This window comes from Pantherophis guttatus, chromosome 4 (genome assembly GCF_059756535.1).
Source record: "Pantherophis guttatus breed Tessera chromosome 4, ASM5975653v1, whole genome shotgun sequence".
NCBI classification, from domain to species: Eukaryota; Metazoa; Chordata; class Lepidosauria; order Squamata; family Colubridae; genus Pantherophis; species Pantherophis guttatus.
This window is the reverse complement of record NC_142066.1, coordinates 152,205,071-152,227,360: the sequence shown is the minus strand read 5'-3', so window position 1 is coordinate 152,227,360 and position 22,290 is coordinate 152,205,071. Positions and strand designations below refer to the sequence as shown.

The following is a 22,290-nucleotide window of genomic DNA, read 5'->3' as shown; positions in this document are numbered from 1 at the left end:
TGCTTTTAAAAGTAAAAAAAAAAGCCTCTGATGATCCCACAGCTCAGCTGGGATCGTCAGAGGCTTTTAAAAGTATTTTACAACCTGAAGAGGTTGTAGAAAAAAATGATTTTAAAAGTTAACCCAAAATAAATTGGCCACGCCCACTCAGTCACATTACCCCACCACCAAGCCACGCCCACAGAACCAGTAGTAACAAATTTTACATTTCACCACTGGTTCGCTCTTTGATAAGTTTCCATCTATTACTTCTTGTTCTGCCCTTGAGAATAGGTCAAACCCCTCTGTGACAGATCTTAATTTATTTTTTTTTATTGTGTGAAATGAGAACACAGATACCATCGTTGGCTGACAATGGTTTGAATGTGTTGTTGAATTGAGCCATTATTGGAAAGATCTTGGGGAGATCAACAAGCCAACCTTGGTAATTGTAATCATGTTTCTTCAACAACGAAACATCATCTAAGTAGACATCCATGAAGAAAGATGACTTAGCAAAGGCTTTTTGTAATCAGTTCAAAAATCCTACTTCCTTGAAAAACATTGGTTTTCTTTTTATCTTCCAGCAATGCACACTTGAGTAGAATAGGTGTTGATTATGCCTTCTGCATTCTTAGAAGCCAGAGGATAGGCAATGAACAGAATTTCCTGTGGACACATGAAGCTGACTCAGATTACATTTTGACGGATATTTAGCCTAGCATTGTCAGCTTTGATTTTTGGCTGCTTACAGACCAGTTTTCCATTGCCTTGAGATCCCTTTGAATCAGAGATTAGATCTGCTTGCATGTAATTTGTCAATGAGCTACATTCCCTTCCCAAAATAAAACACTAACTTTCAGTGATGGGTGCTAGAAAACAAGCACAGTTCATGAATTAGCTCTGTACTGTATCATCCAACATTTCATAGGTGCAAATAAGGAACACTATTAAAATTCCAGTTCTGTGCATCACAGCTTGAGCATCCCACCCTTTTGCCTTTGTTTTGTTACAATCATGGGATCCCTTTCTGGTGTCTGCAGATGCAGATTTCAAGCTTAGAACATAGAGCATAGAATCATAGGGCTGGGAGGGACTTCAAAGGTCTTCTAGTCCAACCTACTGCTCAAGGCAGGAGATCTTAACTCATCCCAGTTAAATGCCTGCCCTGTCTGTTTTTAAAAACCTACAGTGATGGAGCACCCACAACTCCAGGAGTTGATCCATTGATTAATTGATCTCACTGTCAGAAAATTTCTCCTTACCTTTAGGTTGGATCTCTCTTTAATCTCAAGGTTTTGTTCTTAAGATGATTATCCTCCATGAGTCAGAATGACATGCTGTGAACTGCATTCTTATCAGCATTCCTTCCTTCCTTCCTTCCTTCCTTCCTTCCTTCCTTCCTTCCTTCCTTCCTTCCTTCCTTCAATCAATCAGATAGAGCTGGAAGAGGGACCTTGGATGCCTTCTAATTCAACCTCCTGCTCAAGCAGGAGACTCTATACTATCCCAATTATTATTCCAATAATAATTGAAATTAATAATTCATAGAATTAATTAATTAATAATCTAAAGGCAATTCCAAATAAATGCAATTCCAAATATTGGAGTAAGATTAACTATCTATATTTATTTTTATACTTCTATTTCTTAACCTCTCCCTCAGATATATACCAATCATAACTCATTGTTGGGGACAAGGAGGGTGGGAAGGGACCCCCATACCTATCAAACTTTTATCCTCCATTGCAGTCAGTTGAGAAAAGACCATTCAGTACATGGCCTTAATTAGTTCGTGGGGGAATGAGGTCCAGGTCATTAAATCCTGGATAATAAGTCATGAGGTTAGAGACACCAATAATCATGGCTGCTTTGAAAGACATCAATTCATTTCCATATGTTTCATAAAACAGGGATTCTTATTTCTAGGATGGTTCTCTCCTTGATAAATTTCCGTCTCTTACTTCTTGTCTATCCCTCAGGTGCTTTGGAGAACAGGCTGACCCCCTTCTCTGTAAAGACTGCTATCATGTCACCCCTAGTTCTTCTTTTCATTAGACTAGACCAGTGTTTCCCAAACTTGACCCTTTGAAGATGTATGGACTTCAACTCCCAGAATTCCTCAACCAGGCATACTGGTTGGGGAATTCTGGGAATTGAAGTCCATGCATCTTAAAATAGCCAAGTTTGGGAAACACTGGACTAGACATTCCCAGTTCCTGTAACTATTTATAACAGAACAACTGAATTGGAAGAGACCTTGGAGGTCTTCTAGTCCAACCCCCTGCTCAGGCAGGAAACCCTATACTAGTTCAGACAAATGGTTATCCAGTCTCTTCTTAAAAACTTCTAGCGTTGGAACATTTACAACTTCGGGAGGCAAGCTGTTCCACTGATTAATTGTTCTAATCAGGAAATTTCTCCTTAGTTCTAGATTGGTTCTCTCCTTGCTTAGTTTCCATCCATTGCTGCTTCTTCTGCCTTCACGTCCTTTGGAAAGAGGTTGACTCCCCTCTTCTTTGTGGCAGCCCCTCAAATATTGGAAGACTGCTATCATGTCCTTCTTTCCATTAAACCAGCTCCTTAATCATCTTTGTTGCTTCTTTGCACTTTTTCTAAAGTCTCAATATCTTTTTCATATCACAGTGACCAAAATTGGATGCAGTATTTTAATCGTGGTCTTACTAAAGCAGTATATAGCGGTACTAGTACTTCACGTGATCTTGATGCTATCCCTCTGCTGACGCAGCCTAGGACTCCATTGGCTTTTTTGTCAGCTGCAGCCCACTGCTAGCTCCTATTGAAGTGGTGATCCACTAGGACTCCTGCGAACAGTTACTGTGATCAAAGGAAAATGCTTTATACTGACGGGAACTTTTGATTCATCTGGTTCAGAACGGTTTATTCTTGCTGATAACAACTTCAAGCAGGGTTTTCCCAGCCCATCTGTGGAGTTTTTCCTTTATTTTTAATCATGTTTTTATCCCACTAAAGTTTACATTTAGTTAACTCAAGGCAGCCTACATACCTAATGCTTCCATCTCCTATTTCTCCTACATCAACCGTGGGGGGTGGGGGCTGAAAGAGAGTGACTAGGCCAAATTCACTCAAGTAGTTTTCACACGTAAGTAGTTGACTAGAACTAAAGTTTATCTAGTTTCTAACCCATCGTTTTAGCTGCTGCACCAAACTGGTTTCTGAAATTGTCAGGAATGGATTCTGAAATGTGAACATTTGCCATAAACTGGTTTCACTGAAGAAAGCAATATATTAGCACAAGGGCAGGGGAAAGCGGGGGCCAGACTCATGAAGTCTTCATTTGGAAAAAAAGAAAATCAACATTGCCTCTAATAACAAGTTCCCTCTTCCTGCTTCTCATCTCCCAGTTTAATCTTCTCACGGTTGAGTTGTGGTTCAATTTCATTTTCCTACAGTGTTGCTTTTCAGATAGAGTTCCCAAGAACTGAGCATTGCAACTTGGCTAACTACAAGTAGCTGGATATCTCACATGTTTGCTTGGGTAAATGACAGAGATAAAGAGGGTCTTTTAATAGACTGGAAAAGAAAAAGTACCAAAACTAAGCCTAGCTTGCTTCTAATTGTTGGCACCTCCAACAAGGCATAATTGTTTGGCTACTAAGTATGATTTGATATCATGGCCCTGCTGTTTTATCAGTTGCATTCACTTTTTGTTTTCATTGGCAATTGGCAACAGTCTACAGCAGGGCTGTCAAACTCCTGGCTTGCGGGCCAGATGTGTCACACGCTGGCCACGTCCCCGCCCGGTTTAGCGAAGGGGAGAAAAGTCATGATACATCATGTGACACCGCTGTGATGACGTGAGTTTGACACCCCTGGTCTACTGGTTTTAAGCTCCAGGATGTTTGCTGGATGCCTTCCTCTTCCTGAAAAAAATGAAATGAAAATGAAATCTTCCCCTACTCGTATATCTGAAATAAATTCGGTCTTAATTAATGGAATAACAGAGTCTGAAGGGAACTTGGGGGTCCAACCCACTGCTCAAACAGGAGACCCTATGCCATTACAGACAAGTGGCTGTCTAGTCTCTTCTTGAAAACCTCCAGTGATAGAGCACCTACAATTCCAGGAGTGAAGCTGTTCCAGAATTAATTGTTCTCACTGTCAGGAAATTTCTCCTTTTTTGTGGGTTGGTTCTCTACTTGATTAATTTCCACCTGTTGCTTCTTGTTCTGCCTTTAGTAGAATTCCACTCTCATATCAGTAACAGCACTGGTTTCAATAGGCCAGGAGTCTTCAAACTTGGCCACTTTAAGACTTGTGGACTTCAACTCCCAGAATTCCCTAGCTAGCATGAGGAATTCTGGGATTTGAAGTCCACAAGTATTAAAGTGGCCAAGTTTGGAGACCCCTGTAACAGGAGATAGTATTTACCAAGAAGTTTTCCAGGAATGACAATATTGCACCGCACACCACACTTTTTGTCACCTCCAGATCAGGACTCTTAAGTGGCTCCTAATTCCCTGATACATTTTTTTCCTCCCTGGCTTCATTTTTCATGCTATTGTCACTTCTCTGCAAGAGTGTCTAGTGAAGGATTCCAGAACTCCAAAGGAGCTTTCGATTATCTTGCCTTCCCTTGGGTGGGGAAGCCTTTCGTTCAGCAGTTCTGCCTTCCATCGGTATCTTGGCACTATCCGATCAATTCATGAGCCACAATGACTTTTTTTTTGAAATGATAAATGCCACATTTCTCCTCCATCTGGAGTTCAGCTCAAATAACACCCCCAGGATGAAAATGCCATGCAGAGATATGCAAGACAGTGTTCACCGATAGGAAAGCAGTGCAAGGAAGGATGAGGCGTTTTTTTTTTTAAGGCTGTGTGCTACAGAACCCCTTTTTTTTCCCCCTGCCCTAAACTTCCAGAGCAGAAGGAATGGCTTTTGAGTGAAATGATGTAGTAAGAAGCTCAAATTTCTATCCAGGGGGTTTTCAGAAACATCAGGAGGCAGAGGAAGAAATTATTAAACCACCTGCAGAAGGATCAATATGTAGGATTAGATCATCATTTGTTTCAGAGAAACAACCTGTAACATTATCTGGTCTTTTAAGCTCCAGTTGCTTGGGGTTTTTTTTTTCTTGGATTTCCTCATCTTCCCTAGGCTATATCAATAATTCCATAATAATGTCCTTCCTTCTTCCCTCTCCCCTCTCCTTCCTTCCTTCTTTCCTCCCTTTCTTCCTCCCTCCCACCCTCCCTTCCTTCCTCCCTCCTTCTCTCCCTGCTTCCTTCCTCTCAGCTTCCTCCCTTCCTCCCTCCCTCCCTTTACTTCCCTCTCCCTCCTTCCTTCTCCTTCTTTCTTTCCTTCCTTCCTCCCTCCATGCCTGCTTGCCTCCCTCCCAACCTCCCTCTCCTTCCTTTCTTCCTTTCTCTGCTCCTTACCTTCACTCTCCCCTCTGCTTCCCTCCCCTCCCTTTCTCTCCTCTCCTTCCTTCCTTCCTTCCTTCCTTCCTTCCTTCCTTCCTTCCTTCCTGCCTGCCTGCCTGCCTGCCTGCCTGCCTGCCTGCCTGCCTTCCTTCCTTCCTTCCTTCCTTCCTTCCTTCCTTCCTTCCTTCCTTCCTTCCTTCCTTCCTTCCAAACTTGTGGGTGTTCCATCACTGGAACATTTCAAGCTTTCAAGAAGAGACCGGCAGCCACTTGTCCAGAAACTTACAGGGTCTACTACTCGAGCAGAAGTTGGACTAGAAGTTCCCTTCCAACTCTGTTATTGTGTTACTGATCAGGTAGAAGATTTAAAGCATGAATGAAACAGTTGTAAAATAATCAACTGGAATGTAATTCCAACCATTATTTCCATACTTGAGGGTTTTCCGTGGTCTCTCTTTCTGGAGCCACTGATTTTCCACGGAGAAGGGGGGGAAGGAACACACTGTACAGTGAGGAAAAATCAGAAGGGGGTCTCCAACGCACATTTTTTAGGCTCAAGAGCAGAAATGAAAGGGGAAACAGAATATTGGACGTAACATATAAAAGCAAGGAGAGAAAGTTTTATTTTTGTTCCAATTACCAATCACACAAAGCCCCCCTCCCCCTTCTATTACCAAACACTTCCCCAAAAGATAAAGGACCTGATGATTTCATTCCTCTAAAACAATTTTTGACTTTGAAGGTAATCTGTCATCTATAACCCCTTTAGGGTAAGTATTTCACATATGCTCAATTGGCTTTTATTCAGTGCTTTAACAATTAATTCAATGTTTGAGTATTAGGACCTTCTTTCTTTTCATTCAAAACAACTGCCACTAGAGAATCTACACGATTATTCTCTTGTTTATCCTATTTTGCTCAGGCTCAAAAGTATGGGAATACATGTGAAGGTTGCATTTTTGGTAGCAATGTATTGAATGCAGTGATTTGTCCTTGTTTGTAACAAATCAGTGCCGGTGCATTCTCACTGGATTGGCTTTAGATTTGTCTTCATTCTTATTTATTTATTTGTCTTGGCTTGATATATTGAGAATACACAGTTTCACTCTTAATGTGGCATGTAAGGAAGAGAAGAGGTTAAATTTTGGTCAATGGTAGAAGGTTGAAACCTTTTCAAAGACTCAGAAGTAAATATACAATTACAATTATTTCATGATGGCAAAGGCAATATTTTTAATTATAGTACTGCTGGTTACCATAGTAGATATGGTTCTTTTATTTGTTTACCCTTAGTGTTACACTGCAGCATGCCTGCATTTCAGGAGAGAATCGTTAATAAAAAAAGCCAATTTTCTCAGTAGCTTCTGGTGTTTTAAACCCATTTTAACGAAGCTGTATATTGTGTGCCTCATAAGGGACCCTAAAGGTACGTGGTCAAGAGTTGATCCACCTGGATCATTTCCTGTCTTCCCAGAAAGGAAAGGGATCAATTTAGAGGAAGATGGGTAGGAGCTTATTGGGGGAGGGAAGGCAAAGGAATTGGTTCCATTTGGTCCCAGATGATGATGATGATGATGATGATGATGATGATGATGACGACAACCTCCTTCCTCCTCCTCCTCCTCCTCCTCCTCCTCCTCCTCCTCCTCCTCCTCCTCCTCCTCTTCCTCTTCCTCTTCCTCTTCCTCTTCTTCTTCTTCTTCTTCTTCTTCTTCTTCTTCTTCTTCTTCTTCTTCTTCTTCTTCTTCTTCTTCCCCTTTCCCTTTCCCTTTCCCTTTCCCTTTCCCTTCTCCTCATCCTGCTCCTGCTCCTCCATCTTCTTCTTTCTCCTCCTCCTCCTCTCTCTTCTCTTCCTCCCCCCTCCTTCTCCTCCAATTTCCTTATATCTCTCTCCTTCTCCTTCCCCCCCCCTCTACCTCCCTCCTTTTTTTGTTCTATCTCTCTTCTTCTTTTCCTCCTCCACCTCCCCACCTCCCCCGGGCAATGTCATGTTTTAAATCATTAGAAAGTTCACACAGCCAACGTGGAATCTATCTCTAGGCTCTCGTGCTAGCCAGAATTCAGGGGACCATGTTACTATTTTATTAATCGCACTGAGAAATTTCCTCACCGCCACCAAACTGCAGATAAAGCACAAAGTAAGAAAGTCACGGCTGATTATCACTGCCTAAATCAAATGCATTGCTCTTCTCTCTCTCTCTCTCTCTCTCTCTCTCTTTTTTTTTTTTTCTAGGCAACTTTTAAAGGTTGGATGTCGATTATGTATGCAGCAGTAGATTCACGAGAGGTGAGGTCCTTTTGCCTAATACTCCCCCGCTGGCTTTATTCATTCATTCATTCATTCATTCATTCATTCATTCATTCATTCATTCATTCTTTATTTATTTATTTATTTATTTATTTATTTATTTATTTATTTCTTTATTTATTTATTTATTTATTTATTTATTGGTTCGATTTATATGCCGCTCTTCTCCGGAGACTCAGGGCGGCTTACAATGCGTTAAGCAATAGCCTTCATACTATTGTATATACCTGCTTAGTAGGGCTTTCGCCCCCCCCCCAAAGCGGTGTTCTTTTTTTATACAAAGTCAGCTTATTGCCCCCACAATCTGGGTCCTCATTTTACCTACCTCGAAAGGATGGAAGGCTGAGTCAACCTTGAGCCTGGTGAGATTTGAACTTGCAGTAATTGCAGGCAGCTAAGTGCTACTTAACAGCACTTTAGTCTGCTGCGCCACCAAGGCTCTGTTTTGCTTTGTTCTGTACATCCTGCTCATTAACAACAAGTGCAACTTATGGTGAATTTTTTTCCCTACTTGTCAGGAATTAGCTGTCTTGACATTACCAGGTTTACATAACAGCAGGATTGTCCATAGAAAAGTAGGGACAAATGGCGAGCCTTGTCTTCCAGTGACTTGTGCATTCCCTTCCTTTACACAGCTGTTTCATGACACAGCTGCAGGGCACGGTGTGTATAGTGACACTGGGCAAGCTCAGACACCATGAAAGCATATTGCATGCCAGCAAAAAAACAGGCCTGTCAGACCAGCTGGCTTGTTTTCCGCTAGTAAGCGCCAACTTCCAACCAACAGCAGACTAACTTCAGTCTGTCACTACTAGCAATTTTTGCCAGCAAGGAATAATTAAAACATTTTTTTTAAATGCCATTTTTACTTCTCTTTTTTTAAACAAAATATATATATATATGAGAATCAAGTTACAGGTAGTCCTCAATATACAACCATTTGTTTAGCGACCATTCAAAGTTAAAACAGCACTGAAAAAAGTGGCTTATAACTGATCTTCATATTTACAACCACAGAAATGTGGTTAACTAACCGTCAAGGCTGAATTGGCATTAGATAAAGATGAACGGAATTCAAGGAGAGATGGACTTGGACCGCTGGTGGCAACGTAAGGACTCCAGGCTGATTCCTCTCTTGACTCCGCCTTTAGATTCTGCCTCTCCTTCCCCTACACTTACCATTTGAAGATGTCATGTTGGGGAAGGAGGGCAGATCTTCCAGAGTTTTCTGCAGCACTGTGCAGTTGGGAAGCAAAACAAGAGTGGTTCATCCTTGGCTATGTGGCACTATGTGGCTGCTTTTATAGTGTGACTGCAAGGAATTGTGGGAATCTTGAAAATGTTGGCCATTTTGGAATTTTGCACACAGCCACCCAGATCGTAGAGTGTTGCAGAATATTCTGGAACTGTTCAAAAGGTAAGTGCGTGATGGGGGATGGGCAGTGGTGAGGAGGCCCAAGCCCTATGGGAACCCTGTAGGAGGGGGAAAAGGCCAGGGACACAAGGGGAGGGGAGTGGTTTATAGGGTGTCTTGGAGTTTGGGAGGCCTGGGGCAAGCATGCTGGGGTTTGCACTAAGCCTCCCAGAGCCTCCCCCATCCCTGACCCACTCAGTGCTCCACTTAACAACCAGCATGTTTGCATAACGGCCGCACCACTTGCAACTGTAATGGGCAGTCCCCATTGCGGTCATATGTTGAGAATTATCTCTATGAGGTAAACCTTAGGATTATGCTCACTATTTCTTCTTGTCTGACTCCTTCCTGAAGGTGTGCCCAAAAGTTCATTCTCTTTTTTTTCATAACTATCCCCTACAATCTCACATCGAGGGGCTTCCCAGTTGAGCTGAATTTTATTAGTTAATCCAGCTACTGGTTTGGAAAGATGATATTTATCATCCAAGCCCAACTGTGTTAAAGGAAAGATGGCTCAATTTAGAAGCAGTAATGATGGCGTTTGAGATCCTGATAGATCTTTATTCTGTTCTTCTCTTATTTCCCATTTTCCTTTGCAGAGAGAAGAGCAGCCTGTGTGGGAATATAACTTGTACATGTACCTCTACTTCGTGATCTTCATCATCTTCGGTTCTTTCTTCACCTTGAATCTCTTCATTGGTGTCATCATTGACAATTTCAATCAACAAAAAAAGAAGATAAGTAGTTCTCTTTGAATCTTATTCAACAGCTGTGTAAGATTCTGTCATTTTCTCTTTTTCAAACCATGCACTACTATGTTGTACTGATTTTGCCGAGTGTTTGCATCAGAAAGGGGTAACGAAGTTAATGAAAGTAAAACCAGTTACAATGATACTTCGGTACTCACAGTTAATTGGTTCCAGAAGGCATGGCAAGCACCAAACAAGCCACGTGACTAATATATCATCCTTTATTTCAGCCGGAAAGGTAGTGAGTCATGAGGCAGCTGACACCAACAAGCTAGTTCACCAAATAAATGACGAGTATTGGGACAAAATTTTCATGACAAAATGCCTTAAGTACCAAATTTGATGAGTTTTAAAGCTGTCAAGTATTGAGATATGACTGCACAATCAGCAAGAGAACACCATACTCAGGAAAAGTGTATGCCCCAAAAGGCAATGTAGCAGCCACAATTGCACAATCAAAGTCTTGAGTGGCACATCAAAAAGAAGAGTGGGGTTTTGATTATGCAATCACTATCTTGTCTTTTTTGACTTCTGACTGACATCCCTGCACATGCTTTGCAGGTGGATGGGATAACACTGAAGTACAGGTAATCCTCAACTTCTGACCACAATTGGGACCAACATTTATGTTGCTAAGCGAGACATTTGTTAGTTCAATTTGTTAATTGAATTTTACGACCTTTCTTGCTGCCGTTGTTAAGTGAATCACTGCAGTTGTTAAGATAGCAGCACGGTTGTTAAGTGAATCTGGCTTCCCCATTGACTTTGCTTGTCAGAAGGTCACAAATGTTGATCACATGACTCCAGGGTACTGTAACCATCATGAATACATGCCAGTTGCCAAGCAGATGGATTTTATTCATGTGACCACTGGCAATGACTAAGTGTGAAAAATGGTTTGTAAGTCACTTTTTTCAGTGCCACTGTAACTTCAAATGATCACTAAATGAAAGATTGCAAGTTGAGAATCACACTTGAAAAAAGATAGCTTCCTTTTGTTTTCCATCAAAATTAAATTAAAAATGCCCCAGGAAAAATCCACAATCATTTATTGATTGATTGATTGATTGATTGATTGATTGATTGAATTTCTATATCGCCCTTCTCCCGAAGGACTCAGGGCGGTGAACAGAATAAGATTTCATATACATATAATAAATGTTTTTAAATTTTTTTGTTTGCAATCAAATTTACTTATTTGTTAGGTTTTTTTTCATTGATGAACTCCCATCCCTTCTACTATTGCCCACACAACAACTTTTCAAAATAAGTAGGGTTGACAGTGGGACTGTCTCAAAGTCTCCCAGGGAGTTTATTTTATTAATCAATGTATTAATTATATGAGCGGTGCAGTAGCTTAGAGATGAAGATGCTCATCTCCCACTTGGGAAGTTAAGAGTTCAATCCTATGCAGCAGATATTCCTCTCTTAGAGCGCAAAGCAGAAATATCTGCTGCGTACTCTGCATAGGTGTCAGGAAGGGCATCCGTCCAGTAAATGCTCAGTTCCATTCCATTGCCCTAACTCCATCCCAATAAAAGGGATTACAGGGTCATAAAAGGAAAAAATAATAAGCTATTTTCATGGCTGCCTATTTGCCATGAGACTGTTCTTCAGCTTCTATAGCCTCGAGGGACCAGAATTTAGGGTTCTTCTGCTCCTTAATCAGCACACCACATAATTTAATGTTATTAAACATTATTAAAGAGTAATGTTACTGGGAATACATGAATGATGATAAAAAGTAACATATCCAAATATCTATGGGTGTTTTATCCCCTTGTTTATTTTCCAAACCAAAATAACATTAATTGTATCTCCCTATACTTAGGTGGACAAGACATCTTCATGACTGAGGAACAGAAAAAGTACTATAATGCCATGAAAAAATTAGGATCCAAGAAACCTCAGAAGCCTATCCCCCGTCCGCTGGTAAGTCCTCCCAAGTTGGGACTACAAGCTCTGGACTGCAAATATCCAACTGGTCAATAGGTGGCAGCAAAGTGCATTTAAAAAACCCAACTCTTCAATGCAAATATAAACTGGCCATCCAACTTTGTGGCCCTTTTCAATTACTTTATGTATTTTCTGTAAATGACACCAGCCTTTGAAATCTTTGATGGTATGTATGTGGGTATGTGTTTATTTTTTAGATTTTTATTTATTTATTTATTTCATTTTTCTTCATTTATCAATATACTGCTTATCGCACCTGCATGTCTTTTTAAATTTTTTATCCCGACTTTATTATTTTTATGATTAACTCAAATAAATAATTAAGTATTTATACACGTTTTTATAAATAAGGTGGCAAACATATATAAACCTTTCCTCCTATTTTCCCCACAACAACTGTGAGGTGGATTGGGCTGAGGAAAAGTGACTGGCCACAAGTCACCCAGCTAGCTTTCATGCCTTAAGGAGGGACTAGAACTCCCTGTCTCCTGGTGGTTGGCCCAAAGTTCACCCAGCCAATTTTCATCCCTAAGACAGGACCAGAACTCATTGTTTGTGGTGATTGGCTCAAAGTCACCCAACCAGTTTCATGCATAAGGCAAGACTAGAACTCACTGTCTCCTAGTGATTGGCCCAAAGTCACCCAGCTGGTTTTCATACCTAAAGCATGACTACAGCTCACCATCCTCTGGTTTCCAGGCCAGCATTTTGACCACTACTCCAAATATGATTTGTTGGTCATAATAAGTGTTTCTACAGACAGCTTGAAAATGACTTCTAAAAAGAAGCCTGTGTATGCCAGGATAATTGCAACTCAGTTTTGTTCAAAAAAAAAAAAAATGGAACATTGTGGTATTCTTAATACAGGTAGTCTGCGACTTACAACCACAATTGAGCCCAACATTTCTCTTGCTAAGCGAGATATTAGTTAAATGATTTTTGCCCAATTTTATGACCTTTCTTGCCACAGTTGTTAAGTGAATCACTGCAGTTATTAAGTTAGTAACACAGTTGTAAAGTGAATCTGGCTTCCCCGTTGACTCGGCTCCTTATAAGGTTGCAAAAGGTGGTCACATGACCCCGAGACACTGCAACCGTCATAAATATGAATTAGTTGCAAAGCATCTGAAGTTTGATCACACGACCACAGGGAAATCGCAACGGTTGTAAGTGAAAAATGGTCATAACTCACTTTTTTCCAGGGTCATTGTAACTTCAATCACTAAATGAACTGTTGTAAGTCGAGGACTACCTGTTTTAGAGAATTATGATCATGATCAAACGTGATCATCTTCTTTCCTGGCAATTCAGTGTTCCTAACCATACCTGTTTCCCCTTTTCTTATAATGGCTATTATGGGAATTAATGCCATGGGCTCAATATCTGACTTATCCAACAGAGATTTTAAGCTGTTATGCAGACCTTCCTGCTTCCCTTAATGACATGGTTCCTCTCATTTGACTCCAGTTTGTTGCCAAAATGGGAATGCTGTACCAAAGAAAAGAATTCAGCTGAACGCCACTTTTGGTGATTCTTGGATGGATGAGTGGATGGATGGATGGATTAATGGATGGATGGATGAGTGGATGGATGGATGGATTAATGGATGGATGGATGGATGGATGGATGGATTAATGGATGGATGGATGAGTGGATGGATGGATGGATGAGTGGATGGATGGATGGATTAATGGATGGATGGATGAGTGGATGGATGGATGGATTAATGGATGGATGGATGAGTGGATGGATGGATGGATGAATGGATGAATGGATGAGTGGGTGGGTGGGTGGGTGGATGAGTGGGTGGGTGGGTGGGTGGACGGATGGATTAGTGGATAGATGGATGGGTGGGTGGGTGGGTGGGTGGGTGCATGGATGGATGGATGGATGAGTGGGTGGGTGGATGGATGGATGGATGAGTGGATGGATGGATGGATGGATTCATGTGAATCCATGATTCTGGTAGTAGTGTGAAAATGGTTTAGTCGGGTGTTTAATGGAATATTTTCTTAGTTTCCAGCCCAACCTTCAGAGCCATGGTGGTGTCCGTTCCAAGTATTAACCATGTTTAGCTTTGCTTTAGCCGCCCTGCTTAGCCGCCCTGAGTCTTCGGAGAGGGGCGGCATATAAATTGAATTAAATTGAATTGAATTAAATTGAATTGAAAAAATTGTATTGCTTTGTTTAGTTTTTGGTAAATTAACTAAGGTTGATTAAATGCTGAAAAGTCTACCAATGTATTGTGTGTGTGTGTGTGTGTGTGTGTGTGTGTGTGTGTATTTAATAAATATACTGTGTATATATACTTAATGGTAGCTAAGGGACCTATATCACTGAAGCAGTGGTCTTCAACTGTTGTTAAATTATACTGTCCATTAATCTGCTTCTACACTGCTATGGCCATCAAGAGTTGACCTAGCTTTTGATATCACAGTCCAACCTACTTTTACAATATTTACGATGTGCAAAATATTCTTGTACACTCAACCATGAAACAGTTCAGTCCAACTCAAACAGCATCATTTTCATTTCAATTATACCATAGGGGAGGATTCTCCAATGGGAATTTTAAGGCTTGTGGACTTCAACTCCCAGAATTCCTCAGCCTGCATGGAGTTGTAGTCCACAAGTCTTAAAGTTGCCAAGTTTGGGGACCCTTGCAATAATTGTGACTTAACCTCTATAACACACTAATATCTCCTTCCTGTCTCCAGAACAAGTATCAAGGTTTCATCTTTGACCTTGTCTTGAACCAAGCCTTTGATGTTTGCATCATGCTTCTGATATGCCTAAACATGGTGACTATGATGGTGGAGACCGATGACCAAAGTCCAGAAAAAGTGATCATCCTCTACAGAATCAATATGGTCTTTGTTGCGATCTTCACTGCAGAGTGTATCTTCAAAATGACAGCTCTGAGGCATTACTATTTCACCAATGGATGGAACATATTTGATTTTGTGGTTGTGATTCTATCAATTGTCGGTAGGTCAATCTATACAAATCTGTCTGGTTTCATGTCATTTTCTGTCTCATTTTCCCATCAATTTGCAAAATAATTATAATCATAGTAATAACATTAATATTATTAATAATAATGTGCACATGAAGGTTACATGAATTTTCATTTACATCTGTGTGAATGAAATATGAAATAGTTCATATGCATTTTACACTTTCTTGCAACAATTTTCTCAAAAATATGCCATTAATGTATGCCTTTTGTATTCAATTTACTCTGATATACATCTTTGTACATATTTTAGCTGAAAGGTTGCATGAAAAAATTCAGGAAAGAGCCAAAAGTAAAGAATTGTTTCCCATTTTCTTCATCAGATTGAGGCTATTTGAATTCTATTAGTTCATATTAAAATGCTCTTCTGTCTTTAGACCAAACCTAACTAGTATATATGTTAATAGTTTATCTAGATATATTGGTGTGAGACTCTAGACCAGGAGTTGCCAATATTGGCAACTTTAAGATACATGGATTTTAATTCCCAGAAGGACTAGGGATGATATGATAGCAGTGTTCCAATATCTAAGGGCTGCCACAAATAAGGGGGTGCATTATTTTTCCGTTCTTTCATTTTCATATGTCTTTACAATAAAGGGTTAGGGTTAGCATTAGCCTATACCTAACCCTAACCGTAGCCCTAACCCTAGCCTTAACACTAACCCTAACCCTAACCCTAACCCTAGCCCTAGCCCTAGCCCCAGCCCTAGCCCTAGCCCTAACATTAACCTAACCCTAGCCCCAACCCCATCCCTAACCCTCTTACTAGACCTAGCCCTTGTCCTAACATTAACCCTAGCCTTAGCCCCAACAGTAACACTAGACCTAGACCTAACATTAACCTCACACTAGACCTAGACCTAGCTCTAACATTAACCTAACCCTAGCCCCAACCCCATCCCTAACCCTCTTACTAGACCTAGCCCTTGTCCTAACATTAACCCTAGCCTTAGCCCCAACAGTAACACTAGACCTAGACCTAACATTAACCTCACACTAGACCTAGACCTAGCTCTAACATTAACCCTACCCTAACCCTAACCCTAACCCTAACCCTAGCCCTAGCTCTAGCCCTAACATTAGTCCTACCCTAACCCTAGACCCAAACCCTAACCTTAACCCTAACCCAACCCTAACCCTAACCCTAACCCTAACCCTAACCCTAACCCTAACCCGACCCAAACCCTAACCCTAACCCTAGCCCTAGCCCTAGCCTTATCCCTAGCCCTAACATTAGCCCTACCCTAACCCTAACCCGACCCAAACTCTAATCCTAACCCGACCCAAACCGTAACCCTAGCCCTAGCCCTAGCCCTAGCCCTAACATTAGCCCTACCCTAACCCTAGACCCAAACCCTAACCCTAACCCGACCCAAACCCTAACCCTAACCCTAACTCTAACCCGACCCAAACCTTAACCGTAACCGTAACCGTAACTTGAACCTAGGCCTTAACCGTAAACCTAGCGCTAACCCTAACCCTTTTCATGACTCCATTCATATTTTGCCATGTTACTTTAAAGCCATTAATCATGATGGTTCTCTAGAACATGAGGGGGAGAAGACTTCATATCCTGCTTGTAGAGGCTTCTTGTTGACAATGGTGCACAGAAAAAGCTGGACAAAATGGACTCATTACTCTCAGAGCAAACTGGTCTCCTCTTAGTCAGATTTCCTAGGCTACACAGCCTAATGAGGAATATCCTTTGTATACTAAGAATTATTTATTTGTTTATAATATTTGTATGATGTTTTGGTCTAAGCAATCTTACAATATTACTGTAATTCCATTGATAATAACACAAAAACAAAAGAAGTGTGGACCTTGTGGTAGAATAGTTGCCGTGCAATTTTGGATTGATCTATAAACTTAGTAAAACAGTATTGTTAAAAAAAAAAGAACCCATAAATCATTATAGTATATATCACACATTATGGAAACATTAAGAATGTCATGCAGGTATTCCTCGACATACGACTATAATGGAAATTGCCCATTATGGCCATTACAGGAGACAGCCTTGCTTAATGACTCCATCACCTCCTGGTCTTCCTGATGCAGCCGTTGAAGGACATGCAGATTGTTAAGTAAAGCATGGAGAGACTTGAGGGAGGGGCAGGCCTTGGGAGATTTAGTGCAGGCCCAGGCTTGCCTGCCCCATGCTCCACCTCCAACCCCTGGGGTCACCACATACCTTTACCCTCCCACTGGATCCCTGCCGGCCTTTCCCAATCCCCACCTGGCAAGGGTGAATGACCACAATGGCTGTAACTTTGGGACTGGGTCATAAGGAGGCCTGGTAGCACAATGGTTAGAATACAATATTGCTGGCAAACTCTCCCCACAGTCTGGAGTTCTGTCCTGACAGTCTTAAGATTGACTCAACCTTCCATCTTTCCAAGATGGGTAAAATGAGGACCCATAATGGGGACAATATGCTGACTCTGTAAACTGTTTAGAGAGGGCTGTAAAGCACTGGGAAGCATTATATACCATATTTTTCGGAATATAAGACACACCTTAGTTTTTGGGGAGGAAAATAAAAAAAAAAGCTGATTGGCAGGAGGATCGGCCTCCCCGGAATGCCCCCAATCAGCTGTTCCCAGAGGTGAATTTTAGCAACAGGTTCCTTGGTTGTGAGCTCTTTGCCTTGCTTTTTTCCCCCTTTTTTTCCTGCCTCTGAAAGCCTCCGAAACAGAGCTTCAGGGAAAAAAATCCTCTGAAGCTCTGTTTGTGGGCTTCTTTTCTGAAGCTTTTTTTCTGATGCTTTTTTCAACCTCTGAAACCTCCGTTTGAGAAGATGGGCGGGGCTACATTCGGAGTATAAGGGGCACCCAGATTTTCATCCTCTTTTTTTGGGAAAAAAGGTGTGTCTAATACTCCAAAAAGTATGGTAAGTCCAAGAGCTATGGCTATAAGTAGCTTTTCAGGGGATCTGCCGTAACTTCAAATGGCTATTAAGTGACCGGTCATTAAACGAGGATTACCTGTAGCTATAAAAAGGGAAGAAAAGGACCGGAGTCAGCTGATGTGCATGCTCAGCTGAGCTTTCTCAAGGATAGTTTATGGAAGAGTTTATTGTTCCAATTAGTTAGCTTGATAACTTGTACATCTCCGCAGCCTTTGTTCTTCTAGTGCACTAACCAGACATCTGTTCTTTCCCCTCTTCTCTCTTCCCCCAAGGCTCAGTCCTGTCTGACATCATCCAGAAGTACTTCTTTTCCCCTACGCTGTTCCGAGTCATCCGCCTGGCTCGGATAGGTCGGATCTTGAGACTTATCAGAGGTGCCAAAGGAATCCGAACGCTTCTGTTTGCCTTAATGATGTCCCTCCCTGCTTTGTTCAACATCGGGCTCCTCCTGTTCCTGGTCATGTTTATTTATGCCATCTTTGGCATGGCCAACTTTGCCTATGTCAAGAAAGAACACGGGATTGATGACATGTTCAACTTCGAGACGTTTGCCAACAGCATGCTTTGCCTGTTCCAGATCACCACGTCGGCTGGCTGGGATGGTCTTCTCAACCCCATTTTGAACACGGGCCCCCCCTATTGTGACCCCAGCTACGTTAACTCCAACGGGTCAAAGGGGAACTGTGGCAGTCCCGCAGTGGGGATCCTGTTCTTTGTCACCTACATTATCATCTCTTTCCTCATTGTGGTCAACATGTACATAGCTATTATTTTGGAGAACTTCAGTGTGGCCACTGAAGAGAGCACAGAGCCTCTAAGTGAGGATGACTTTGACATGTTTTACGAAACCTGGGAGAAGTTTGACCCCGAAGCTACGCAGTTTATTACCTATGGTGCCCTATCCAGTTTCGCAGATTCTCTGCCAGAACCTTTGCGCATTGCGAAACCCAACTATATTAAGCTCATAGCCATGGACCTCCCCATGGTGAGCGGAGACAGGATCCACTGCTTAGATATTTTGTTTGCTTTCACCAAAAGAGTTCTGGGAGAAACCGGAGAAATGGACGCCCTTAAAATACAGATGGAGGAGAAATTCATGGCAGCCAACCCATCGAAGGCATCTTACGAACCCATCACCACTACGCTGAGGCGGAAACAGGAAGAGGTGTCCGCTATCATCATCCAGAGAGCTTACAGAAGTCACCTTTTCCAACGCACCCTCAAGCAAGCGTCTTTCTTGTATCGCCAAAAAACCTGCCCCCCAGGAGACGAGGCTCCAGAGAAGGAAGGCCTCATTGCCTGCATGATGGATGAAAACTACCGGAAGCCTATCGACAAATCCGAAACCCTCTCCTCCACGTCCTTCCCCCCTTCCTATGATAGCGTCACCCGGGGCACGAGTGAGAATTTCCAGCTACGGATGACGGACTCCAGCGGCTGCGACGAACCGCTTGACGATCAGTTATCAGCTGACCGAGATAAAGAGTCGATTGTTTAAACGTGTTTCTCTCGTTTAAAACACTTTACAATATTGTTTACAGAATGTAATGCTGTCACTACACAACCGGTTGAAGCAGCCTTGTTAAACATTAGTTGCAAAGGCAGCAGGAAAGCAGGTAAACCCTGAAGGAAGAGGCCTAACCTCTGCCCCTGCTCTTTTCCACTTTGCTCAATGTTTATATTTATATATGCACAAGGAGGTTAGGAGGGGAACCAGCACAAGGCCACAGCCAAAGTGTGATTACCGAGACGCTAAACTGTAAGACAGTGAATATTTATACCTATACTGTACACAACATAAACCTGAGCGCATACTTTCATTTTAAGGTCTTACTTATATTAGTGCATTTATTTATGGCAATGTACGACCTTGCATTCTATAATAACAGTGGGATGGAGAAGAAGACCAGCAATCAGGTAGCTGCTGTAGCAATGCTGTAATACTTAATGTGTATGTTATGAATGGTCTTTCTAAAGAAAATTACAGATAGTCCTCATTTAGCGACCACAAGTCGGGATCGGCAAGTGAAGTGGTCGCTAAGTGAAACTGCAACTGTGCTTATGAACTTCCTTCAGCTTTCCTTTGCTTTGCAGACCATTGAAGGTCGTAAATGCGAGGACTGGCCAGAAAGTTACTTTTTCATCACCACCACCACCACCATCATCGTCGTAACTGGGAACAGTCGCTATACAAGGCAGTCGCTAAACGAGGACTACCTGTATGTATGTGTGTGTGCCTTCTTTTCCACAAATTATTATCATTTTACATCTGCCTCCCCGGGCCCAGATATGTTGGGATGATATAACGCTCAAATTTTGAGTCAGCCATAGTTAACGTTGAGGTTGGCCACACGGCTGGGAATTTTGGGAGATATTGTTCTGAATCATACGGGGGCACCAGATTGGGAAAGGCTGTTTTAGAAGACGGGGGGGAATCAGGGACCTTTCCCCAATTAACAGGAGATGCTCCTGCTTGCTGAGAGAATAGGTTGCAAGACGAAATTATTGTGTCAGCAACATTGCCGTTTTCTGTTGCAGCCATGCCCCTGCTTACAACAGGCCTGTCAGCAATTTAACCCAGGGAAAACACACAAAAAAAAAAAAAAGACAAAAAATTGACTTTGGAGAAAGCATGGCTTTATTTTTATTTTTGTTCTATCCCGCAGGATATTAGATACTAATGGATTCTGCTTGTAAAACCGGCCAATAAAAGCACTATTTTTTTACTATGTTCCAAGAATCTACTTTGCGTACAGAAAGTGACCTCCTCCTCCAAATCCTTTCCAAAATAGCTTCTGGATTTTAAATACCCTACCCCATCCCGGCTCCCCCCCCCGATCCCCCCCCCAAAAAACAACTCTCCTCCGCCAACGACTCCCAAAAGGACAACCTTCCGTAAAAGTTTATTCGCCTTTCATTCGGTCTGAACAAGCCTTGATTTAACCATGATGAGTTCATACGATATAGGGTTATTTCTATGAGGCTGGTTAACTGATATGAAAGGATGGACCTGTTTAAGGAGATTATAAGCAAGCAGGAAAGAAAGATTTGATAAACTTTTTTTTTTTTTTTTAAATTTGATTTATATGCCGCCCTTCTCCGGAGACTCAGGGCGGCTTACAGTGCGCTAAGCAATAGCCTTCATCCTTTTGTATATTTATACAAAGTCAGCTTATTGCCCCCACAAACTGGGTCCTCATTTAACCTACCTTAGAAAGGATGGAAGGCTGAGTCAACCTTGAGCCTTGGAGAGATTCGAACCAGCAGTAAATTGCAGACAGCTGGTGTTAAATAACAGGGTGCTTAGACCACTGTACTATCAAGGCTCTTACAAACTTTCAGAAGGAGTCACCTGATTCAAATGTTGATTCCTTGCACTCAACTAACAACCCAACATGGCAATTACTGTACAACTGGATCACTAGAAGATTCCCTAAATTCAGACCACACACTGTATTTTAAGGATTTCAGACCAAGTCCTATCCTCTTCCCCCAGTTGGCTAAGAGACCTATTTCCTCCCCATGTTTGCTTATTCTCTTAAATAGGATACAAGAGGGCTGAAAAAAAAAGAAATAAATTGATTTGGTCAGCATATTCCCTCCCCCTTCCCCTGCTCCTCCCCACTCTTCTCCTCCTCCTCCTCCTCCCCTCCTTCTTTTTCATCTTCTTCCCCTGCTTCTCCTCTTCTCCACCTCCTCTTCTTCTTTCCCTGCTTCTCTCCCACTTCCTCCTTCTTTTTCTTCTCCCCCTGCTTCTCGCCCTCCTTTTCTCCCTCCTCCTCCTCCCCCTCCTCCCCCTCCCCTTCTTCCCTCCTCCTCCTTCTCCACAACTTCCTCCTTCTCTTCCTGCCCCTCCCCCTCTTCCCCTTCCCCTCCTCCTTCCCCTTCACTGTTCCCCTCCTCTTCCTCCTCCACCACTTCCTCCTCTTCCTCCTCCTCCCCTTCTTCTCCTTTTCCTCCTCCCTTCCTCCTCCTCCTCCTCCATCTTCTTCCCCTGCTTCTCCTTCTCCTCCCTTCCTCCTTCTTCTTCCTCTGCTTCTCCTCTCCTCCTCTTCCTCCTCCTTTTTGTCTTCTCCTCCTCCTTTTTCTTCTCTCCGTGCTTCTCCTCCTCCCTCTTTCCCTCCTCCTCCTCCTCCTCCTTCCCCTTCACCATCCTCCTCCTTCTCCACTTCCCCCTCCTTCTTCCCCTGCTTCTTCTCCTTCTCCTCCTCCCTTCCTCCTCCTCCATCTTCTTCCCCTGCTTCTTCTCCTTCTCCTCCTCCCTTCCTCCTCCTCCATCTTCTTCTTCCCCTGCTTTTCCCTTCCTCTTCCTCCTCCTTCTTCCCTTGCTGCTCCTCCTCCACCTCCTTCTTTTTCTTCTCCTCCTGCTTCTCCTCCTCCGTTCCTCCTCCTCCCCTCCTCCTCCTCCCCTTCTCCTCCTTCCCCTGCTTCTTCTTCTCCTTCTCCTCCTCCCTTCCTCTTCTCCCTTCTCCTCCTTCTCCTCCTTCTCTTCTTTTTCTTCTCTCTTTCTTCTTCTTCTTCCCTTCCCCCTCCTCTTTCTTTCCCT

The 22,290-nt window shown here is 42.4% G+C and overlaps 1 protein-coding gene across 5 annotated transcripts in view; it reads left to right on the top strand.

The window, feature by feature from the left end:
• Positions 1-20,475, top strand: part of LOC117654807 (sodium channel protein type 5 subunit alpha-like) — a 391,184-nt gene extending 370,709 nt beyond the window's left edge. For 4 of the 5 annotated variants that reach the window (XM_087893105.1, XM_087893104.1, XM_087893103.1 and 1 more), the window contains 5 exons: positions 7,621-7,674; positions 9,709-9,846; positions 11,686-11,790; positions 14,532-14,802; positions 18,017-20,475. In XM_087893105.1, the coding sequence (XP_087749231.1) occupies positions 7,621-7,674; positions 9,709-9,846; positions 11,686-11,790; positions 14,532-14,802; positions 18,017-19,242 (1,794 nt within the window). In that variant the 3' untranslated portion in view covers positions 19,243-20,475. The remainder of the gene's footprint in view (positions 1-7,620; positions 7,675-9,708; positions 9,847-11,685; positions 11,791-14,531; positions 14,803-18,016) is intronic. The other variant, XM_087893106.1, reaches the window with a different exon arrangement.
• Positions 20,476-22,290: the final 1,815 nt, after the last annotated feature.